The following is a 21,832-nucleotide window of genomic DNA, read 5'->3' as shown; positions in this document are numbered from 1 at the left end:
CCTGAGGGGGGAACGCGCCGTGCACCTCCGGTTAGCGTAGTGCAGCTTTAGAGGAGGCCACTCCGCGTTTCTGTGGGTGGTTTTGGCCTCGTTACTGGCAGTATCCTCTTACTCTTTTGTGAGCACTACAGTTACTTTCTGACTAGTACCCCAAATTAAAAAAAAACTAATGAGAGGGGAGTCATTCCTGTTTCGGTTCAGAAGGGCTGTGCTGGTCCAGGGTTGGAATCAGGCAGGTCCTTTCCAGGACACAGGCTACACGCAAAAATGGTTTGTCTTATTTTATGGTAGGATGCCACTTTCTGATTTTTTTTGATCCACGAGGGACTGAGCTTCCCGCGGTGCCGACTAGAAAATTCAGTAGATCTAAAACCATTTGGTGCTGCCGCTGTTAGGCCTTGACCACAGCAGAGGTTGTTTTACAGGGCTCCTGGCTGAAGTCCATCGTGGTTAAAATACATCAGCTTTAATCAATAATTTTGTAATAGAAAATCTTGTGCACTTGATAAATCATCTCCAGTGCAATTAGTGACCACCTCTGAAGCGCAGACTTAAGTACAGTGGAAGTTAATCTTTAACGAATTTAGCGGCTAACTTTTAATAGTCTTTTCAATCAGGAGAATTATTTTCAGTGGGAAAACACTCCTCGGCAGAGCTCGTCCCAGCTGCTGCTCTTGACACGCGGCAAGCGGTGACAGCGCGGATGCTGCTGCTGCCTCGTGCCACGGGCAGGGACCGGCTCGCTGGTGCACAGGACCGCGCCACCCTCGCTGGGCAGCCGTGCCCGAGCCCCACAAAGCCCTGCAGCATCCAATTATCGGTGTTCGGTTTCCTTCCTCCCAGCGGAAGCAGAGGGACGGAGCTCTTGGCCGTTGTAATTAGACTTTGTTCCACACAAGATGCAGACGAGTCATTGTAACATTTGCAACGGGGGCCTTCAGCGTGAGCTCTCCAGTGCAATGAGATACTTGAGCCCGTGAGCACGTCTCATGCATTTTAATCGCTAAACGTGTAAAGTACTCGCTGAGCTGAGGGGTAACTTGCCTGTCTGGCAGCAGTCGCAGGCTGTTACCCATTAGTGGAACAACTACTAAATGTGACGCAGCGCACATTTTACTGACATACTATTGTGAGTATTTTCATGCTGATTCTCTCCCCAAATGCTTTAAAAGTAAATACATAATTACAGTGGGGGTTTTTTCCTCACTCTCCTTTCTGAAATAGAAAACTGAAAAAGAAGCAGTGGAGTTTTTTCTTGCAGCAGATGTTAGCATGCATCTGGCTCTGGATTAGCTTGAGGAGCATGGTGGATTAGTAATTGCCAGAGAATGCAAAATTGGTCTGCAGGTATATACACTTGAGCTATTTAAAAATAATAAACTCACACAGCTGGGTCTTTTTAAGGGTATTTCCTGATAGATGAAAGAAGAGACCAGAGACCAGAGCTTTGTGCCTGTGCCCAAATCCTCCCCTGCCGAGGGGCTGGGCTGTTAGCTGCCGACAGCGGAGCTGGTGCCACCAGCTCTGCCCCAGACACTGCGTGGTGGGGAGCAGCTTCTCTCAGCGTTCCCTCATCGGTGAGCTCAGGTTTTCCTTTGGGGGGGTGTTACTACCAGCTGCGTGTGCCGTGGACGACCCCTCGCTCCGCCTTGCTCGGACGTGGCCTCAGTGCCCATCTGGCCGGGCAGGTCTGCTCGCAGTGCCCAGCACCTCTCGCTGTGCAGGCGCCTGGTGCAGACTCTCCGCAGGAGAGGATCGTTGCACAGAAGGCGCCGGGGTTTTGTGAGTCGGATTTCTCTTCTGTTACATGGATAACCTCCCTGTGCTCCCGCGCATCCTTCCAGCCCGCGGGGGTCCCTCAGCAGCGGTAAGGTGCCCCCCGGGCAATGCCCTCCGCTACGGCAACTTAAAATATGCAGCGAAACAAAGACCTGTTTTTGTTTTAATTTTCCTCCTGTATTGTCTGTTATTGTACAAAAGGCTTCAATTTAAAATTAGCAGGAGCGATAGCCAGTTAATGTGGTACAGTGGGAGGCCGGAGTTTCTGTTGCTATGGCAATGGAGTTCGGCTCATTTGTTTTGTAGATGAGTAATTACTACGCAATTAGAGTAGGCTAAAAATAAAGGGGCCTTTTGTTCCCTGTTACTCATTAATATTAATAAAAGACCTGTCCAGGCTGTGGTAAACAATTAATGCAGATGTGGTTGCCCATGGTAAAAGTAGCAACAGCTTTCCTGTTACCCAGCACGAGGTGGAAGCGCCGGCATCGCCTGGCTCAGCTCTTCCTTCATTTTAAACAGAAAAATTGTTAAAGAGAGGTCTGCGTTAGCACAGCATCACGAGCTTTAGCCCTTATTTGCCAGTTGGATGGATGGTAATAAGTGTTAAAGCTTAATGTGCAGACACAGACGGCAGGTACAGCGCTGGGGTCAGATCGTGCGAACAGCGAGCAGCCGCAGCCCTCCGAGTTGTGTGCGAGAGGAACGCAATGGCAGCAGTTCCCTGGTGCAGAAATCTCTTCATTTATCCCCCCTAGCCCGGCGTCGCCCGAGGGAGGGCACAGGGCCGTGCCGCTGGCAGTGCCCCCTCGGGAGAGCGGCACCGGCTGCGGGATGCCCCGGGGCAGGGGCTGCTCCACTGCAGAGCCAGGGCTTGAGCAAAGAGCTTGCCCGAAAACCCGAGCACGGGAAAGCGCGAGTGTGGTGCTGCTGAAGTGGCTCCGGTGCAGCGCGTTACAAACATCGAGCGCCAAAAAAGAGTGGAAGAAAACAGTCCCAAGCATTTGATGCGAAGTATGTAAACATTAAAGCACAGCAGATTTTAAATTAACTGTAAAACCGGTTAAATTGACAGAGAAACCTGTTAGAAAGATGACTAACAGGACAGAGTTTATTTTATTTGCTTGTCTCAGCGCAGCCGGTGAGCATCGCTTGTCAGCGGGGAGGGAGAGCAGAGCGGCTCACAGCCAGGCCATGGCCGGCCTGGAGGGCATGGGGGGGCTGTGGGGTGATCGTCCCACGGCCCCGGGGTGCTCGGCACCCCTGGCAAACGCCGTCGGGAAGGTGGAACCTCTCCAACGGGTAGCAGAGGCACCCGAGTGCCCCCGGCCCGAAACCCTCCAGTGCTGTGCTGGGGGGGGGTCACAGTCGAATGGGAACCGCATCCCTCCCAAACTGTTTAACTAATGGAGGGAAACGTAGCACAGCCTTTGTAAGGTCGACATTTGTTTGTTGTTAAGGATCTAATTAGAAACATGAGAGGGAGCTGAATGGCTGCTTGCTCGGCTAATTAGCGACATGCACGAAGACCACTTTGAACTTCAAGGACACAAAGCTATTAGCGCTTACATCAAAAATGGATTAAACTTCTGTGCTTTTATAATGATTAAAGATGAGCCGCTCGAGAGGAAATCCTTTTGTAAGGCTGTGACAAGAGCTGGCTCCCTGATTGCAGCTTCTACAAGTGAAGCTTTGTGTGGCCTCCGTGCAGAACTCGGCCCAGCGCGAGAGTGACACCACTAACTTGCAATATGGAAAATGGGATTAGGCAATAAATATTGATCGTTCGCAAAAAATTACGGCCAAGCTGAAAAGTGCATTTATTTGTCCTGCTTCGTAACTGCAGGACTTTGAAAAGCTGAGCTTGAATATGTTGACTTTTCTGTCTTTTCTTCTGCAAATCGGTGCACATCACCAGCTTCCAGACGTGGCTGATGCTTCGGAAGCGTTAACCGCAGAAGCAGGTGCTGCTGACGTGCCTGCAGCGTGCACAAGAGGGACAGCGGTGGTTTTTTAAAACACCTGCACCAGTTAAATTTTTGAGTGTGCTCAGGTTTGCTCTCTGCTCATCTGAGGTAGCTTAGCAGTTGCGTGTTGTGTCCATGCCACCGGCACAGCGTCCGCGCTGGTGCCGGAGCAGAAGTCCCCGTGCTGCACCGCAGAGGGAGGGCGCTGGGGCCACGTCAGCAACGGTTGCCACAAGGTCCCAACTGCCATTATCATACCGACGTGTCCAGCTCGGTCCCTACCAGCTCGGGGTGCTGCGAGGTGCAGGTCCGAGGGCTGCGAACCTTTGTCACCAGCCCTGCGCAGGGGCCGGGTGCCGGCGGCAGCGAGGACGGGGCTGGGCAGTGCTCCCTCCCTGCGTCTGCTCACTTCCAGCGGTAATTGCTGAGCCGGGAACCTGCTCACCACCCACTGCTTTCTGTCGTTATCCCTGCGATATTTTGATGTGTGAAGCCATTTCCAAAGGGGCTGCAGAGGCAGAACAACCTTTTAAAGTGTGACTGCAGATGGAAAATAACGTACAAATAGTACCTTGTTACGGCAGATAGCTGCTCTCAGTATCTCTTGGCCTCATCACCACTTATTTTACTGATGAGCCCAACAGTTGTTTTATTTTATTTTTTTCCCTGCAGGGCCAATATAGCTGCAGGGGAGGGAGAACTGCTGCCCCCAACCCGGAGCTGCCTGGCTGCTCCCCGGGACAGAGCCGTGTCAGGGGCGACAGGGAAGGCACAAAGCTCGCCTTTTGATTTTCCGGAGTCAGGACTGAACCGGCTGTCATAAGCAAAATATCTACGGCTCTTATTACTTGCAGAGGAGCTCTGTCTGCCACAGGCTTCTTACAGAGAGGTGTTTGCTTTTCAAGTCTACTTGGGAAGAGCCAGAGTGAGGTGCTGTGCTTTGCAGGTCCCCGCGAGAGATGTACTAAATGGCACCTCTAATTGTAGTGCTGGGGTTATTTGTTTTTCTGGTTTGTCTTCCACTTTTTGCTTCAGCTAGTTGGGAGCTGTTTGCACGTTGTTACTCTCCAGAATATCTGTGTGTTTCCAGCTCATTATTTCTGAGACGTTTTTGAGTTCAAGCATTGATCTGAATTTGCGGTGTGCCGCATGCTGGCTCAGACGTAAAACAACACTGTATGTAAAAGCACAAATACAAGAAAGTGATGCTTCTGATAGTTCAGCCTGACCACAGACGAACATGTTTGTGCCTCTAGCTGGAGCAGTATGCAGTGATTGCTATAGAAAAAAAAGACCCTGAATGTGAGCATTTAATTCTCAGTGCTGTGGCTGTGTGCTCTTGCCGCCTGAACAGGCAACTGAGAACCAGGAGCACCGACGTCTTTTTATTTCAGACTGGCATTAATTTATACATCCAGTCTTGGGTAAATCACATCTTGGTTGTTAGCGTCTCTGAAAAGCAAGGTACAAGCTCCCATTAACTTCAGCCATGAATGCACAAAGAATTAGCTTTGGCCAAGCTATCTGTAACACGGGCGCAGTGCTAGCTAATGATATTTATAAGGCTCTAAGCACTAATGATGTAACATTTGCATGTAGCGCTGAAGTTTTCCCACAGTCCATACTGTGGCTGGTTATTTAAAGTATCAGCATCACACTGTGACTGCTGGTCTGTTAGTCATGCACGCTACGATGTGGCCATTAGTGCTTATGCTTCAGGACACTTGGCATCCCCAAGGAAGGGCGCGATCTTCCCTGCACCAGTCACCATGGTTTTACTGTAATGTCCTGTGCAGCGTCGGTGCTTGGGTTGTTGCAAAGGCAGTACAGCAGGCTTGATTGCTCGGGTAACAGGTGATATTCCTTCCGTGAAAATCTGCTCTTAAAACCCAGCGCTAAATCCCAAGTGACTCAAATTAAATGCCTCCAGACTGTGGTGTAGTTCCCTGTCCCAGCTGGGCTGCTTGGGACCCTGCTTTGCAGCTCTGCTGAGCCCATCGTGGGCAGGGGGACGGGCTGCAGTGTGTGCAGATAAATACCGTCCGCTTGCTGCTGCCGCCGACGGGACTGGGGTACCTGCTCTCCACCGGCTCACCGCGCCGGGTTGCTGCCGAACGGCACCTCCCTGCCCTGTGCCCCCATCCCCTGCCCGTTTCCATCCCTGTCAGCAGCGTTCAGTGCTATTATATCATTTACTCCTTCAAGCTGGAAGATGGTTTTTGCAGCATGTTGTATGAATTTTTCATAAAGACAGAAAAACAGCCTAATCTTGTGAGCTTTGAGTCTTGGTAGTGGGTAATGGCTTTGATTTAAAGCATTTTGTCTTAATGATAGTTATATTGAAAATTTCCTGCTGCTTTCAAGCACGTGTAGTTATTATCATAAACATTGATGGTAGAAATGCCTGCCAAATTGTGCGTGGCTGTTTATGGTAGATGAGAGAGTCATCCAGAAATTAGAGCGCTGGATCAACAAGTTGTCAAGAAGCCTGTTTGTACAGAAAGCCACCCCGGGGCCGGTGGGACAAGGCAGGAGCGAGGAGGACCTTGGAGGAAAGGAGTGCCGGAGATGACTGGCACTGGGTGTAGAAAATGCTCGGCCTGAGATTAAAAGCGACTTTCCAACGAGAAGGAGCTGCTTTGGGAGAAGTCGAGGAGTACAGAGGGAGGGCAGTCCCTTCCCGGGCAGAGCACTCGGCTGCTCTTCCCCGGCTACTCGTGCCGGTGGCCGTGCAGTGGGAGCCCTGCCGCCCGCCCGCGCCCTGCCTCGGCCTCCGTCCCGCCGGCCTCTTCCATTTGCTCTGCTTGAAAAAATAAACCGATAACCTGATGCATAAAGCAGGCATGTTTACAAGGGAATGTTTCATTTTCTTTTTCTTTATACACGTCGCTGTGTTCCCCATGGGGTGTTAGATAATGGGATCTGCTTTCCGAGGAGCACCTCCATCAAAAGGCGGCCAGCCCATGGCTGGATTCTGCCTCCAGCCGTGCCAGAAGTAACTGCAGAGCCGCTCACCTGCGTGAATTGTTGCCCAGGGATAAGGAGCCCTCTCCGGGAGGTGCAGGCAGCAATCAAGTGTCATTAGGTCTCCGGGAGCGTTGGTTTAGTACTGACACGCACTTTGGGGCGAGTGCATGTGGCCGTGGGGTCCCGGCGTTACCCGCAGACGTGTCTCTGCGGGGTGCGGGAGGGCGATGGGGGTGCCTGCGGATGGGGAGAAGCTGGGGCGGCTCCAGCCGGCTCCATTCTGCTCCCAGCTGCTGTCTCAAGTGCGAAATGTATTTCTGGCTGTGGTAGCAGGGCACTATATCTCATCCTGAAGTATCCTGCCTCTTCTCAAAGAGGAAATCCAGTAAATCATGTGGTGGTTTCTTTCAAACTTGAGGGGGTTTTTGCCTGTGCGCCGTGGCTGGGAAGGCAGCCACGAGTTTCTCTAACTGCATTTTGCACCGCTCTTGACCTTCCTTCCTTTTTTTTTTTAACTTTTGAAATGTTCGTATTTGTTACGTGTTAAAAAAAAAACAAGACCACAGTAGTTAACGGTGAAGAGACTGCTGCAGGAGCTGGTCCTCCCCCTGCAATGGTGTTTACGTCTTTGGGTTTTGGTACTGCTGGAGAAGGAAAAGTGTTGTTACCAGATGCCCCGTGTGGGCTGTGTGCGGGAAGCACCGATCCCTGTGCAGTGTCTGTCTTACACCTCTGTATGTACTTCACCTGGTTTGTTTCCTTTGAAATACAACGTACTTTAGTCCTGCTTAGAAGTGTTGCTTTGTCATGATGTCTAATTTCCGAGGCCCTAAGGGACTGATTGTCAGCCCGCTACCATGCAAGTTCTCCTTATAAGACTGTAATCTCAAAATCCTTACATTTCTTCTCCCTTTCCCCTCCCTCTTTCCCTTCATCATTCGTGGCTGAATTGCGTTTATTTGGGTGGGATTCCAGCATCCGACTTACTGTGCTTTACCCAGCTGCCCTCTCCTCCCCCGCAGCGAGGCATTGGGATCCTCGTTAGTGTAATACGCCGTTCACGAAGGCAAATGTCATAACGAATCCTGACTTCGAAATTTCTCAAGAGTTCATTGAAAGAGAGTTTATCTTTCAATGATGACCTTTCTTGTTGAAGGCGGATTAATGTATGAGCAGGGTCTGTGTTAACATGGCAGTTTGCAGGACAAGGCACTTGATAAGCGAGCTCCAGCCAGCTCCCTCCTGCTCCCAGCAGAGCATTTCGTAGCAGCGAGCCTCCTGCCTCTGCGCGAACCTGGGCTGTCAGGTGCCTGTCGGGCTCCAGCTCTCAGCTCCTTGGCATAAATCACTTGTTATCTGAACGTTGCGTTGAGAACCATCTTACACGCATGTTAAATGTGGATAAAGACGGCTCTGCTAAAGGATGCCAGGATGAGGTAGTAATGAAATAGCCTTGCTCGTTGAAGTGCTGTCTTGAGGTTGGGGATGCATTTTAAAATTCTCTCCAAATTCGTATTTGTTTTAGCAGAAAGACTTTCAGTAGATTCTCCTTTGAGGAGATGCAGCTTGGGCAGAGGAGAGGGTGCAGTAAACGTGCATGGTTGCGCCAAACACGTCCCCGAGATGAGACCCCACCTGCGGGCGCGTGCTGCAGCAGGGAGGTACAGCAAACCCTGGCTTTTGCCATAGCACAACCTCACCGCTGTAAATACTAAACCTGGCAATGGTTTGCGGCAAGGCACCGGGTCAAGGTCTTCTTATCCGTTTCCAGCCTTGTCAGCAATGGCATTTCTCTGTCTCTTGCCATCGCCTCTGGGTGATGGAGACAGCACTGATGGTTGTCGTCGCTCTCCCCCCACCCCTTCAGACAAGGTCCGGCTCTCGCTTTGCCAGCTGTGCGCAGCAGATCCCAACTCCACCACCGCCAACACTTTGCATTAAAAAAAAGCCTGTTCTGGGACTGCTTTATGAACCCACATTTGATTCAGCATCTCATGCATCATCTTGCTTTCCCCCGTTGCTTTTCAGTGCTCCCCAAGCCACCACGGTGCTGGGCAGGGTAGAGCCCGAGGCTTTCCAAAGCGTGTCCTCTGGCCTGCAGGCAAACGTTCACGTACTGATCAAAATAGACTGGCTCGGAGCCTTTTCCGTAAGAAATACCACAGCAAATTCAAAGTGAAGCAAACACTACATTAAACTTCCTTGTTCCCATCACTGCCACATCTCTTGGCTGCCATCTCTTGATCTCCACAGGCATAGGAAGGAGCTCCTGTAACCCAGAGAATGGGGGATAGTTGGGGCTGAAGAAGATAAAAGTTGGTTAGTTGTGACTTACAGACCCATCTAATCTTTTCCACATCTCTCCTGACCTTGATCTATCACAGGACTTCTGGTGACACCTGGGATTGTAAATTATGGGCAGAGGAAACCCTTGAGTTGGAGGCACTTAGCCGCGGGCTCAGAGCCATGCAAACGTCCGGTGCAGGACGTTTTCCTGTGCAGTTGGTTGGTAAATTGGGCCTGAACCTTTCGGAGCATGTTGGAAATGGGCACTTCGACTACCGGGACTTCTTGGGTGCCGGAGTCCTTGGAATGGAAGTCGGGAGATACTTGGTCAGCTCGGCCAGGTCGGGCTTTGCCCCGGTCTCCATGGACTGGCACCAAGACATGGTCAGTGGTTCCCTCCCCTCTCCTGGGACAGCATAATCCCCTGACGGTTTTTCAGCAACGTGCTCCCAAACTTCTGCCCTTAATTATTTCCCATTCTGACCGCAGGATGTCGGTGGCCGGGGGAAAGCCTCAGATTCCTTCCAGCCTGCAAGGCATTCATCTTAGTGCTCTGCGATTCCTGCAGCTCGCAGCAGCCGTGGACAGCTTCTGCTTCCTCTGGCGACTGAGCCGACATCGGGAACTTTGTCATAAAGATACATGTCTCCAAGGAATCTTAATTTTTCTTTGAGAACTGAAACAGTATCCAGAGTCTGGAGGATTTTGGGGGTTTTCTTTCTGCTCCATTTTAATCTCAGATTATTCCAGGTTTGTGTAAAACAAAGCTGTTTCCAGGTATTTCTTACCAGAACACATCACATTTTGCGTGTTGGGAAAGTCATTCAAGGTCCCTTTGCTGTTGTTTCTACGATGGTAAAAGTGCCTCTGGCTCCAGGTGAGCTTCTGTGCAGCTATTGTAGGAAGACAAATATTTAGCAACTCGCCACGGCTGAGCGAATCGTTAAAATACGGCTTTCTGAGGAGTGCTTAGCCTCCTAGTAACGATGAGAGCTTTTCGGTTGCATTTATTGGGTCTGGAGCAAAGTGTCAGCTCTGTAAAAGCTTCCAGCCCTTTCTATACAGTTTTCCGGGCAGCGGTTCAGCAGGCGGTGCGGAGCAGTGCCGGGGCATCCCCAGCCTCCGCGCAGCAGTTCCTGGGCGATGGAGATGCGGGCGTGCTTTTGGCGTGCCCGTTTTCCCGCAGGCACTCCTGTGAGCAGTCTGGAGTACTCAACTGATGTTCAGTGGATAGAGAATTACCTTTTTCTTTCATTACATACCCACAACCAGAAGGAGTTTTGAATAACCAGTTGCCAGCTCTTTCTGCGTGTACGAAAGCCGGTGTTTCCAGTCTTCTTAGAGGTGTAAATGACAGTGGCCGGGGTGGGATGTCTGGGGGGACAGAGTGTCTCTCCATGGCCCCTCAGTCTCCGTTTGCTGTTCTCTTTGCAAGGTTTCAGGACACGGCAACACATGTGCCCTTGTCACCCGTGCACGGTTCTGTGGCTGTGGGTTAGTGACACAGAACTCTTCTCTGGATGCCACGGTGTATGTCTGTCTGTCCTGTTAGCCACTGCATCACCACGGCTCATCAGCACGTGGCGTGTGCTGCTCCTCCCCGCAGCGGATGCGGTGGCGGGCGGCTCTGGGCATCGCCTGGGCAGTTGCTCGGGGCCGAGGCCGGTCCCTGCTCCTGGCCCCGAGGCGGTGGCGGTGCGATGGGCTCTCCTGGCACTGCCGCGGGGGGTTGCAGGAGTGTTTTACTAACAGCATCTCGCCGGCAAGTGCCGCGTCCCTCTGCCGTGCTCCTGCCTTTGCTCAGACCGGCCAGCTGGGTTTTCTGTGTGACTTGGCAGTAAAACTCACATCCATTTTATTGAACCAGAAGGAGGAAAAGGGAAAAAAAGTGCTAGCTTATAGTAATAAGGGGCTTTTGAACATCTCAGCTGGAACTTTTCCTTTATGAGTGAGAAGGCCAAATGTTATCTTGACATTTAATCTTTAATAATAAAAAAAGGCGCCTTGTTTGCCAGTGAATTCCAAAATCTGTTTACTCTCTCATGCCTTATTTCTTTTAACTTGCTAGCTTAGATGTCCTACTTATTTACCCCTGCTACCAGTTCAGAGCTGCATTAAATAATTTCTTTTGTAAAACTTACTTTCCTGTCACTGCAGAGCCGACAGCTGCCGGCTTGACTTTTTTTGACCGGTTAATTAATTCGTTTGAAAAATGGGGAGCTTTTGGGAGGGCGGTGCAGGGGGAAGGGGCCAGGGCAGGAGAGGTGGTAGCCCAGCAGCAAACCCAGGCTGAGCCCAGCACAGCCCAGGACGGTGCTGCCAAAGCCTTCCCTCGGGCCGCCCTTGCCGGGAGAGCAGGGCTTTCTCCTGGGCTGCGTCCCATCCCCAGTAAAACCCTGCAGTTGATCAGCGCGGCTCTGACCTGCGGGCAAGCGGCCGAGGGTTACTGCAGGCTGTCAAACTTTATAAACCCTTTTTAGTGCTTAATGAAGATACGCGGGAAGTTGCAGCCAGAGGAAAAGGCGGAAGAAATGTTGGCGCAGCCTCGAAGGTGGAGGCGATGGGATCTGCCGCAGGTTGGGTGCCTGGTTGTGCACCTGCAGCGCCCGGCTGGGCTCCCGGGGAAGGCTGCGGTGTTCGTCACCGCCGCGGGACTTGTCCCGTCCCCGGGCGTGTGTGCAACAGCCTGCTCAGCCCGAGTAACCGGGAGGCTCAAGGCCAGCCGTTAGCCGTTTGCAGTGTGTGTCTCGGCGCTGCAGGTACCCGCTCGCGGCGGGGCTGTGGGGAGATGCTAGTTGGTGCGGGCAGGCCAGTCTCCGTGTGCTCCCGAAGGACCGTGCAAGTACCACTCAGGTGTAGCTCCAGCTTCCCGCAAGCCATTTCCATCCAGCTCCTCCTAGTCCGCTAACTTTTCTTTTGCATTGAAACTTCTTATTCATAAATTTTACATCCAAGAGCAACTGTGAGAAATGCCAGAAGCCTGATCATCTAACATGTTTTACTATCTAAATTTATTCTTTAGTATCATTCTTATTTACATTGTTTTTCTGTCTCAAAAAAAAAAAAATAAAGGGAGGAAAAAAATAAAATTTTCTTTTACTTCCACATTAGGAGGTGAGTTGTCATACACCCTCTGGAATTCTTTTTTGGTTTTGATCTTTATTTATTTGTTTAATTTTGGTTGATGTCCCAAGCATGGTTTTGGAGACGAAGGTAGGTCTTCGCTCTCCAAATCGAAAGGAAAAAAATTAAATAAACCAACACTCTTCTTGGTCATATTAAAAAAAAAAAAAAAAAGAAAACCAAACTGTTCCATTCCATACCATTTAAAGAAAAAAAAAGTCAACTAATGAACTATTTCTACAGCTTACTGATTTAAAAGGGCGGGTTTTTTTCAAAAGTATCGAATGGATCCAAAAGCGATTTTCCTAGATGTGATTGAAGTTATTTGCTGTCAACATTTTAATATCAATATTACCACAATGTGTAGTCTCAAACTAGTTCCTTTGTAGTTTGCATGGGATGTGAATGCTGTCTCGGCGTGCCCAGACCTAGAGAACTTGTTACTACTGCATGAGCATCAAGTCAGATGTTGAAAAATATCTATTATATTTTGTGATAATTTGGTGAAAATGAGCACCTCCGGTCTCTGGTTGCAGTAGTGTGTTGAATGATTGTTCTTTTTTTTTTTATATCTATCCATATCTATATTTTTGGAGCTCTAAGCTTCGTAGTAGTACGGGCTGACTCTTATCCAGTACTTGCTCTCCTATCGCATGGCCTTGGTTAAGTGTTAGAAGTTGGGCCTAGGCTGTTTATTCTGGTGTTTGGCTTTGTAATAACGGTGCATGCCCGGCGTCTGGCCTCATACCCAGCTTTATTCTCTGCACACCAGTCTTGAATAGCTACAGTGCTCAACCGAATTTTGGCGCACCCGCTTCCCCGGCAGGCTCCAACCCAGCCCGACCCGGAGGCTTCCCCGGGGCCAACAGCCCAGGGCCCGTCGCGGACCTCTACGGCACGGCCAGCCAGGACTCCGGCGTGGGTAACTACATAAGCGCCGCCAGCCCGCAGCCGGGCTCCGGCTTCGGCCACGGGATCGCCGTAAGTACCGCGTGCGCCGGCGCCAGAGCCGCTGCCCCCGTTTCTCGGTCGAGGGGTTTTTTTTCATTGTTTAATGACATCGGGGGGTTGTGTTGGGGTTTTAGTTAATTATGACCTGACGGCAAGCGTAGCGCCTTGCTGCTGTAGCCTGCTAGAGCTGTGCCCAACCCGCTGGAGCTGCCAATGGGCTCCAGCTACCACCTCGGCTGGAAACGCTTGTCTGGTGTCTTCTACAGTCCAGACTTGACACATTTCAAAAGGGGAGATTTAATAATTATGGGCTTTAAAGCTCCTGCTTATCTATACGGGCTTTGTATCAGCCCAACCACCCATCCCGGACGCTGCACCCATTTGCAGACAACAGACCAGTCCCTGCTCCCACCTAAATGAGCAAAAAGCGGCTCATTAATTCGGCCGGTGGGACCCCAGGGTTGCCCACAGCCACCCTGGCAAGGGGACGGCTGTCCCACCGCTGGCCCCGGGGCTGTCCCGCTCCCCCCGCCGCCCGCCCCTCTACGTGCAGCATCCCTGCGGACCGGGGCTGGGCGCTGGCGTTTGCTGATCTCCTGGGTCACTTCCAGCCAATTATGGCATCGCTAACAGTCCTTAAAAATCTGCAGGTTGCAAGTAAGTTGCTGCCGTTTTGTTGTCAAGTCATTGGCAAAGTGATTCTTTAATGCCGCGTGGGTCTGCAATCTCACTAATGACGGGCAACAGAGATTGACTTAACAAAGCTGCATGCTGATTTTCAGATCGCGCTGTTTTACCTGTGTGTGTTAGCATGAATGTGGTTGGACCTCTTTGGTGGCTGTCAGTCTCCCAAACAAAAACTGCAACTGAGGTTGTTTTCCCTTTTTTTTAGTAAAACAATTTTTCCTCTTGTACGATGAACACGTCAGAGTACAGAGGGCTCTCCCACGATCCCGCAGACCGAGCGGCGAATTTCACTCTCTGACGATCGGATGAGTGGGGGGAGCGGGAGCGTAGTGCAGACAAAGTTCCTGAAACTGTGTTATTTTTATTGCATAAGCAACCAGTACCCAAACAGACAGAAAAACCCTGCTGCCTCTCTTCGTGCCCTCGTGCTCAATTCCTGCCCCAGTCCTGCCGCTCCCGTGGTCATGCCAGGGACTCGACAATCCCCTCGGATCAATTCTGGTACCAAACACGGAATATTACTGTTCTGCTAAGAACTACATCAATTTAAACTGCCATCTCCCACCTCTTACCACACCTCGTATTTCCGTTTTTCACCTAAAGAAAAAGACCTGTTTGTTCTTGAAAACGTGGGCACTTTAGCTTCAGCAACATCCCAGTTTTTCAAGTAACAGGACACATGGTACAAGCCTGGGTATCCGGATTTGTCTGCACTAACACTTCTCCAAGGAACGATTTCGTATTTGACTTGCAGATTGGCAGCCTCTTAATTTCTCCCAATAACTGCAAAGAATCCTGTAGCTTTTTTTGCATAAATATTTATTTAACACTCTCCGTTTACTAACCCTGGTTTAAAAGTAAAGAAGGGAAAACCCAAAGCTTATTTTTGCAACCGGGGGAATGAGAAGATCATGGTCTTGGAAAGGTAACCGTAGGGTTCAGCGCACCGAGGCACTGGTGACCAGAACAGCGCTCGGAAATACCTATTCATGCTGGCAACACAGTCTTTCAAGTCCTTTGATAATTTCTTGCCAAAATTAATAATCATCTGTTCCCATGTATAGAGCACTGATGAACTTAACAATTGTACAATTTTAGGGACCTTTGATTGCAACGGCTTTTACAAATGGATACCATTGAAACGTTACACATGGTTGGTTGCCATCTCACTTGGAGGTATTGCAGTATATACCATTTGTACTTTGTGCTAAACTACCATCTCCCCTATATTTACTTTAAGTGAACAGTTTTTTATCTTCATTTCGTCTTTCCTTGGCCTTTAATCATTCCTTTCTGTGATTTCTGGTATTCAAATCAATCTCACGGGCTGGAAACTGGAAGGCAGATCAGGAGCTAAACCCCCAAAAAGTCACATTTTCATAATGATGACACTTAGTGCAATAATTTAGAGACTCAAAAACCCCACAGAAAAACCAGCGATCCCAGAAACCTGGGGGGAAACGACCAAGTGCCAGCAGACAGCATCCCGATGGGGATTATAGATCAGCTACCAATGCACTGGTCTAAAAAAAAACGAGCCCCACTGCTCTGTTACAGAGAAACCATCATTCTTAATTAAGTGCTGTACCAAATATTACAGCTAAAAGATAACATTGTAACTAGTAACCATAGAGCAATTATCAAGATTAAAAAAAAATTAAACCTAAGCAAATTAAATTAAAGACATTACCTGAATAATGCATCCTTGGATCGCTGCCAGTTTCCTACCCTTTGAACTAAGCTCAAGTTAATTAAATGTTTAATTTTTTTTTTAATTTTTTTGTCCTTTGGCATATTCATCTTTGCAAACAAATACTCTTACACTGAGAACAGAGCAGATGAGAAAAGTCAGTCAATGAAAAATAGAAGTTACCCCCATTAAATGGCACAGGTTTACCTCTGGAGCTCTTGGTCCACACAGACAAATGTAATGGATGTGACAGATTTTATTTCTCTGCCTTTTGCCCAGCACTACCTGATCAATGTCACATGTTTTACGTTCAAAATTGGTGTATGAAATTAGAATTACAGTTAGTCAAGGGGCTGGGGACTGTGGAGAACTTGTTTGGAGGCTTTAAATTACATAAAAATAGATTTATACCTAAATACTAGTGGAGAACGGGGTTTTCTATTTACTCTTCATCTACCCACATACACCCACGATTACCTGAAATTGTTCCATCAATTGATTTGCTCCACCAAGTAGTATTTTTTATGGGAGAGAAGACAGTGGCATAAGCACTCTTGCTTTAATCCCAGTTATTTTTTGCACATATCAGTGTACGTTCACAGATCAATTTGTCAGACTCCTCCATGTTTCCTGGGCCGTCAGCCTTCGTAATAACGAGGTGGTACACAACGCCGGCTGGAGACCTAAGCAGAACGTCGTAATTCATGCTAATAACGCTGCAGTGAAGGCGGTGTTCATCAGATTAATGTATTGTAATCATTTTACGCTTACCACAACACATCAAACTGTAACCATCATTTACTGGCCAGTATTAAGACTCAAACCATTAATGACTTAAAACCAGAAAGTGCTTTTAATGTTGCTCATTACTAATTAAAATAGATTTTGAGAGGAGGAAATGAGCCTTATTATTAATTCCTCAAGGACCACTGAGATTGAAATTTTTATTGCGGCAGCGCATCCCGAGGCGTCTGGTCCCTCGCCCGCCCCGGCTGCCCCGGCTTCCCGGGGCAGGATGTGGCCATAGAGGATGAATTCGGCTGAGCTGCGGGTCCCCGGGGCAGCGACCGGCGGGTGCTGGTGGCACCTCACCCTGGGCACGGCCGTTTGGGGACGGGTTCTGGAGGTCACCCCCAAAAATGTGTGACCAGGGCGCATTCCTCGCCGCAGCCAGCCCTGCGAGCGCCTGCCTGCAGAACCAGTCCCCTAATTATTTCCATCTCAACATTAAGCACCGGCAGGAGCAGAGCATTAGAAGCTGAAGCCTCCGTTATAAAATAAATCATCACCACTGCAGTGTGCCTGGGTAGAAGTTGTTACCTTTCAAGTACTTTAGCCGTGCCTTTAGAAGAAACTCATTTTACCGAAGCCTTGTAAATTCCCGGCGTAACAGATGCCTGAGGAACAGTTTTTGTCCTTCCGATCTATCAAGTCGCCTTTTACTGTTCCTAAAGCCGACCAGCACCCAGCTAAGCCCAGCCTGCCAGGGGCGGTGCTGCCCGCCGAAGTCCCGGCGTAGCTGGCAGGCTGCTTTCCACAGGGATGGAGCTGGAGAGTAGGAGCAGCGAATAAATACATTAAATGCGCTCTCCCACGGCGGCAGTCCCAGGAGCGCCTCTGCCTTTCGGCCGGGGGGCTCCGGGTTCACCCGTGGTGTGGATCGGAGCACGCTGGGGCTTTGCAAAGCGTTGGCAAACACTCGGGGGGGGTTGCTCAAAATCCCGGTTGACCTCAACTAACTCTCGCTCCCCTCCGTGTCCTCTTTCTGCCTTCTCCTCCCCACAGAGTCTCTCTGGATGTCCGGGCAAGACGGGGCGAAGTTTCTGAACGGGCCCGTGTTTGGGTGATCTCATCAGACTTTGAGCATTACATCATCACCGATAACGCAAACAAACTGGAGGTGGCACGCGACGGACTTAGGTTGTTTAAAATCTCTCTCATCATCTCATGAATCTGCTGTACTATAAAAACAACAGCTTTTAAAAGTATGTATATAAAATCCATTTCTTGTTCGTTTTATTTTCTTGATGGGTTCCCCCCCCCCTCTTTTTAAACCTCTCCAAACCACATTTTTTCGTAGCATTTTGACATAGTCTCGTAGCCACGTAGTTCTAATTCTTTGTGTATCTAGCAAGAGCCTAACCATAGTGTAACTGTTTATATTAAGGGGTTTCTTTCGTTTTTTCTTTCCCCCCTTTCCTCCTCCCTTCTGTTTTACGTAGTCGTTGTTGCTTAAAGGATGCTGAGATGGTGACAGGAGTCTCAGCCGCCGGTACCGGCTCTGCAGCCGCCGAGGGTGGCGGGGGGAGCAGAGCCGGCGGCGGGCAGGGTTTCGGGGTGGCCTTGCAGGGCGCGGGGGGCGCGGGTGAGCAGCAGGTTCTCTAGCCCTTCTTTTCGTTTGTGGCGTCTTCGTTAACCTAATTCTATCTATTTTCGGCAATAAGGCAAGGACTACAAACTTTTTGTGTGTCCTTTTTCTATAAGTGCTTTTTTTTGTTGAAAGAGGTGATATAAGGTTTTTTGAAATTGTGAATTCTGAAAAAAAAAAAAATTACTGTAAATACAATTCCATTAACTACATATAAACTATTAAGAAAGAGAAATACAAACCTATTTTTGTGATGGAGTCAGCCTAAGGCAGTTTCTCTATGAAAATGGAAGGAAAAAAAGGAAGTTGTAGACGTTTCGACCAACTGCCGGAGCTGGCCCGCGGGAGTTAGGTGATGCACACACTGTTCGGCTCGCTCCGTAGGCGTGGTAGACCTTCCAGCTCTCCTAGCGTCATACCAGCATCTTCGCTCTCAGACGTGCACAGCTTACAAAGGAACAGTCTAGTGGTATTTTTTTAATTTAAAACCTGCTTTTCCCAAGACTGAAAAAGAAGCTACGATTTTCCTATTTAACGCATTTACGGTTCAAAGCACACCTTTATTTTTTATTTTTTTTTCAGTTGTCGTTTTAAACTAGATCAACTTGCTGTCCAGTCATTTCAGCTGCGCTGGGCAGGCTGCGCAGCCGGGCGGAGGCGCGCTCCCTCCTCCGCGCTTGCCTGCCGCGCGCAGGGCGGCTTGAAAGCTTGCGTGGTTACCTTCTTTCTCCATTACTTTCTCTGTTAACAAATTAGGAAAGCAACTTTGGTTTTGGTTTTGTTTTTTTTTTGGGAATACCTCAGTGCTACAAGTTTCACCCTAGAAGCAACGGAAGATTTTAATTTATTGTAGTTGTAAACAGAATTTAAAAAAAAAAATAAAGTATAAAACATCATTGCACTGTGACTGGTAGGGGAAAAACTGACAGTTTCCTATTTGCACATGTTTAATATTTGGCTGTTATATATATGGTCCTCTGTTGGGGGAGGAAACTTATGAAGGATATTTTTTAATTTAATTTTTTTAATATTGGTAAATAGGCCTGCAACAGCAAACTAGAAGTACAACATGGTAGGTGGCATTAAGAACATACTGTAGTGTGGATATATTTCTTCTTTTTTTAACGTAATATTGACAAGTTTTATTAATATTTTTTTAAATTGTTACGTTTATAAATTTGGTACTTTAGGTACAGCCAGTATAAGACACTGAATGCGACATTTGTTAAAAAGAGCTGCTGCACTCCTATTTTTGTAAATTTTACTAACAAGTAGACTAATGTAGACATTCAATAGACAAGGTAGAGCAAGGCATCTTTAACAGAAACAAGGCACCATACTGCTAACCGAAAGGAGAAAACCTTGTTTTTCTTGTTTTTAAAAAAGAATCATGCTTTTTATGTAATATGTTAGGTTTTTTTCTTATTTCAGAACAACCAGGTTTAAGCAAAATGCTGGACGCTTTTTAAATATTGAGACTTGATCAAGTAATAAAATAAATAAAACAATTCTTTAAAAAATAAAAACGAAAAAAAAACAACAAACCAAATTCCCTGAAATTCAATGTACCGTCAGGGAATTTTTTATTGATATTTTGTCAATGTTGATGATGTACTGTACTACCAGTTGGTTTTCCTCTCCATTCCCTGTCACCTCATAGAATATTCTTTCTTGATCATTGTTGTATGTTAATAGTGTATAAAATGGCTATCTTGTAAGAGTGCTGTCCTGATGCTAGTGTAGTGAATCCCCCCTTCTCTCTTCCTCTTCTAGTACATATTGGTAGGTGTATCGTAATTAAGGTTAAAAATTTAGATGTAGTTATTCAGATTTAGGACCAGTAAGGATAGAACTTTCTCTTATTTAAGAAAAAAAATGCTAATAATTTTGGGAAGGTTTTCCTTTTTTTTTTTTTTTCCTTTCCTCTCTTCTTTGTTTTTTTTCTCTTGTGTTTTTTTTCTTTTGCTGATCTGATGCGGTTTCAACTAACCAAAGGTCTCACAATGTTAAAAATGCTGGCAAACTCCTAAGGCATTGTAGATCCCCACCCTTGACTTTGAAAAGGGGATGTGCCATACTACCTTAAATGCTAATGCTAGATATGCAAAACTGGATTTTTTTAATTTATTTTTTAAAAGAGGGAGGCACGGTATATTAAAACGATTTTACTAAGAGAAAAAAAAAATATTTTTTTAAGAATGCTCAGAAGAAATTGCTAATCTGTGTGAATATGTTTTAGATGTTTATATACCTTTTGAGAAGTCCCAGTGGCCCATAGCACAAATGTTGTGGAATCCGATATGTTTTGATGTGGCTACCTAGACTAAGGTTCACGTTAGTCCCCCGCTCATCTAGAAGTCCATTTCGAAGGGTTTTTTTTCTTTTGTTCGTTCATTTGGGGGGTTTTTGTAAATTTTTCAGCACAAAGGTTCAGCTCCACCTTTGTTTTAGTCAAGCGCAGCGAGCGAAGGATCGTTCCGAGGGATAGTGCCCTTTTCTTTCCAAATATCTCATACGGACCCGCTACCCCCGGAGTGACCAAAAAGAGAGAGATTTCCATCTGGCTGTGCGAAATGGGCGCCCAAAGCACCGCCCCGGCGCGGGCAGCGGCGCAGGCAGGTTCATGCCTTGCCCGGAGCGCCTGGCACCGCGCCGACCGTGCCGAGGGACGGGCTGAATCCCAAACACGAGGGACGTTTTGCGAGGAGTTGTAGCAAGCCACAAGAGCTCGGGTACCCTCCCCCTTCCAAAATAAAAAAGGCATTTGCGATTGGCTTGATTAAAATGAAGCCTGATCTGTCCTTTTTTTTTGTTTTGTTTGTTTCTTATACTTCATAAATGTTCATTTTAAGTTGAATTTGTAGCTTGGACTTTAAGGTAGCATGGCTCTCTTTGCTGTAAGTTTGTTTTTTTTTTTCCATTGTACAGCAGCATACCGCTGGTGAATGTTACACATCTTGCTAGGCTAGTTAAACCATTGGGTAATTGTTGGTAATAACGACCTGAAAGGTGTTCGGATTTCTTTTCTTCCCTGCTCTGAAGCCTAGGATGCTGTTTTCATCTGTAGTGTGAATGAGGGCTAGCGACTCCAGCCACAGTTACCTTCCTGTTTCGTTTCTGCCATTCACTCAATGCAACATAATCAATAATAAAGCAATATAGTTTACTACATTTTTACTGAAGGCCAGCCATGGTTATGTATGATATTGCATATGAAACTGTTTACAAAAAAAAAAAAAAACAACACTAACTCATAGCTGTCTTTTATGCTATGGAAATGTCTCTTGGGTGGAATTTTCTGAATTCTTTTTTTTAGTGGTTTGGTTTGTTTTTTTAAGCGAAATAATAATAGTTCAAACAGAAAACTGAAGTTAGTGTAAGGTGAAGAGACAGGATGCATCGAAGACACACCGGCAGATCCCGGTCTGCGCACAGACACTGTAGAGTTTCATACGTACAGAATCCAAGTCAAACCCATTGCCGTGTGCGAACACTACGTGAGGAGATTCTGTAAGCTAAGCAATACTTTAATACTGTAATAAAAATTACCAAAAAAAAAAAAAGTAGTTTGAGAAAGTAAATCCTCGTGATCGGTTCTCGGTTCCCAAACAGTCCGACTGTGTTGTCTCGAGAGAGCTCCGTGTCCGAGCAGGGTGAAGCCCCGGCAGCCTGGGGGAAGCGGGACTCGCCCGTGCGCCCGGCTCTCTGTTCTGTACATACTCGTAACACCACGCGTGGGCTCCTGTGTCGCGTCGACCGTCGTAGGTAGCAAATCCCCGTCATTCTCTGTTGTACGAGGTCTGAACTCCATCAGTACTAGGATGCAAGTCTAAGCAATTCAGGTGGTCATAAATGTACCTAAATAAACTATGGCACAGTGGCAGGCCTAGCCCTTCCTTTTATACTTTAGTATGAACTGATGAGAACTTTGGTAGTGACTTTTTTTTTATATATATACATATATATATGTATCTATATATATCAAGCATCTTTCAGGTCTCTGTGTATGGCTTT

The 21,832-nt window shown here is 47.8% G+C and overlaps 1 protein-coding gene across 3 annotated transcripts in view; it reads left to right on the top strand.

Annotated features, from left to right (window-relative positions):
- MSI2 (musashi RNA binding protein 2) overlaps positions 1-17,777 on the top strand; it is a 257,781-nt gene extending 240,004 nt beyond the window's left edge. The window contains exons 12-14 of one of the 3 annotated variants that reach the window (XM_059829184.1): positions 12,949-13,103; positions 14,859-14,936; positions 17,236-17,270. In XM_059829184.1, the coding sequence (XP_059685167.1) occupies positions 12,949-13,103; positions 14,859-14,900 (197 nt within the window). In that variant the 3' untranslated portion in view covers positions 14,901-14,936; positions 17,236-17,270. Of the gene's footprint in view, positions 1-12,894; positions 13,104-14,858; positions 14,937-17,235 lie in introns of all 3 variants that reach the window. The other 2 variants (XM_059829182.1, XM_059829183.1) reach the window with 2 other exon arrangements.
- Positions 17,778-21,832: the final 4,055 nt, after the last annotated feature.

This window comes from Gavia stellata, chromosome 25 (genome assembly GCF_030936135.1).
Source record: "Gavia stellata isolate bGavSte3 chromosome 25, bGavSte3.hap2, whole genome shotgun sequence".
NCBI classification, from domain to species: Eukaryota; Metazoa; Chordata; class Aves; order Gaviiformes; family Gaviidae; genus Gavia; species Gavia stellata.
This window is presented reverse-complemented; position numbering and strand designations above follow the sequence as displayed.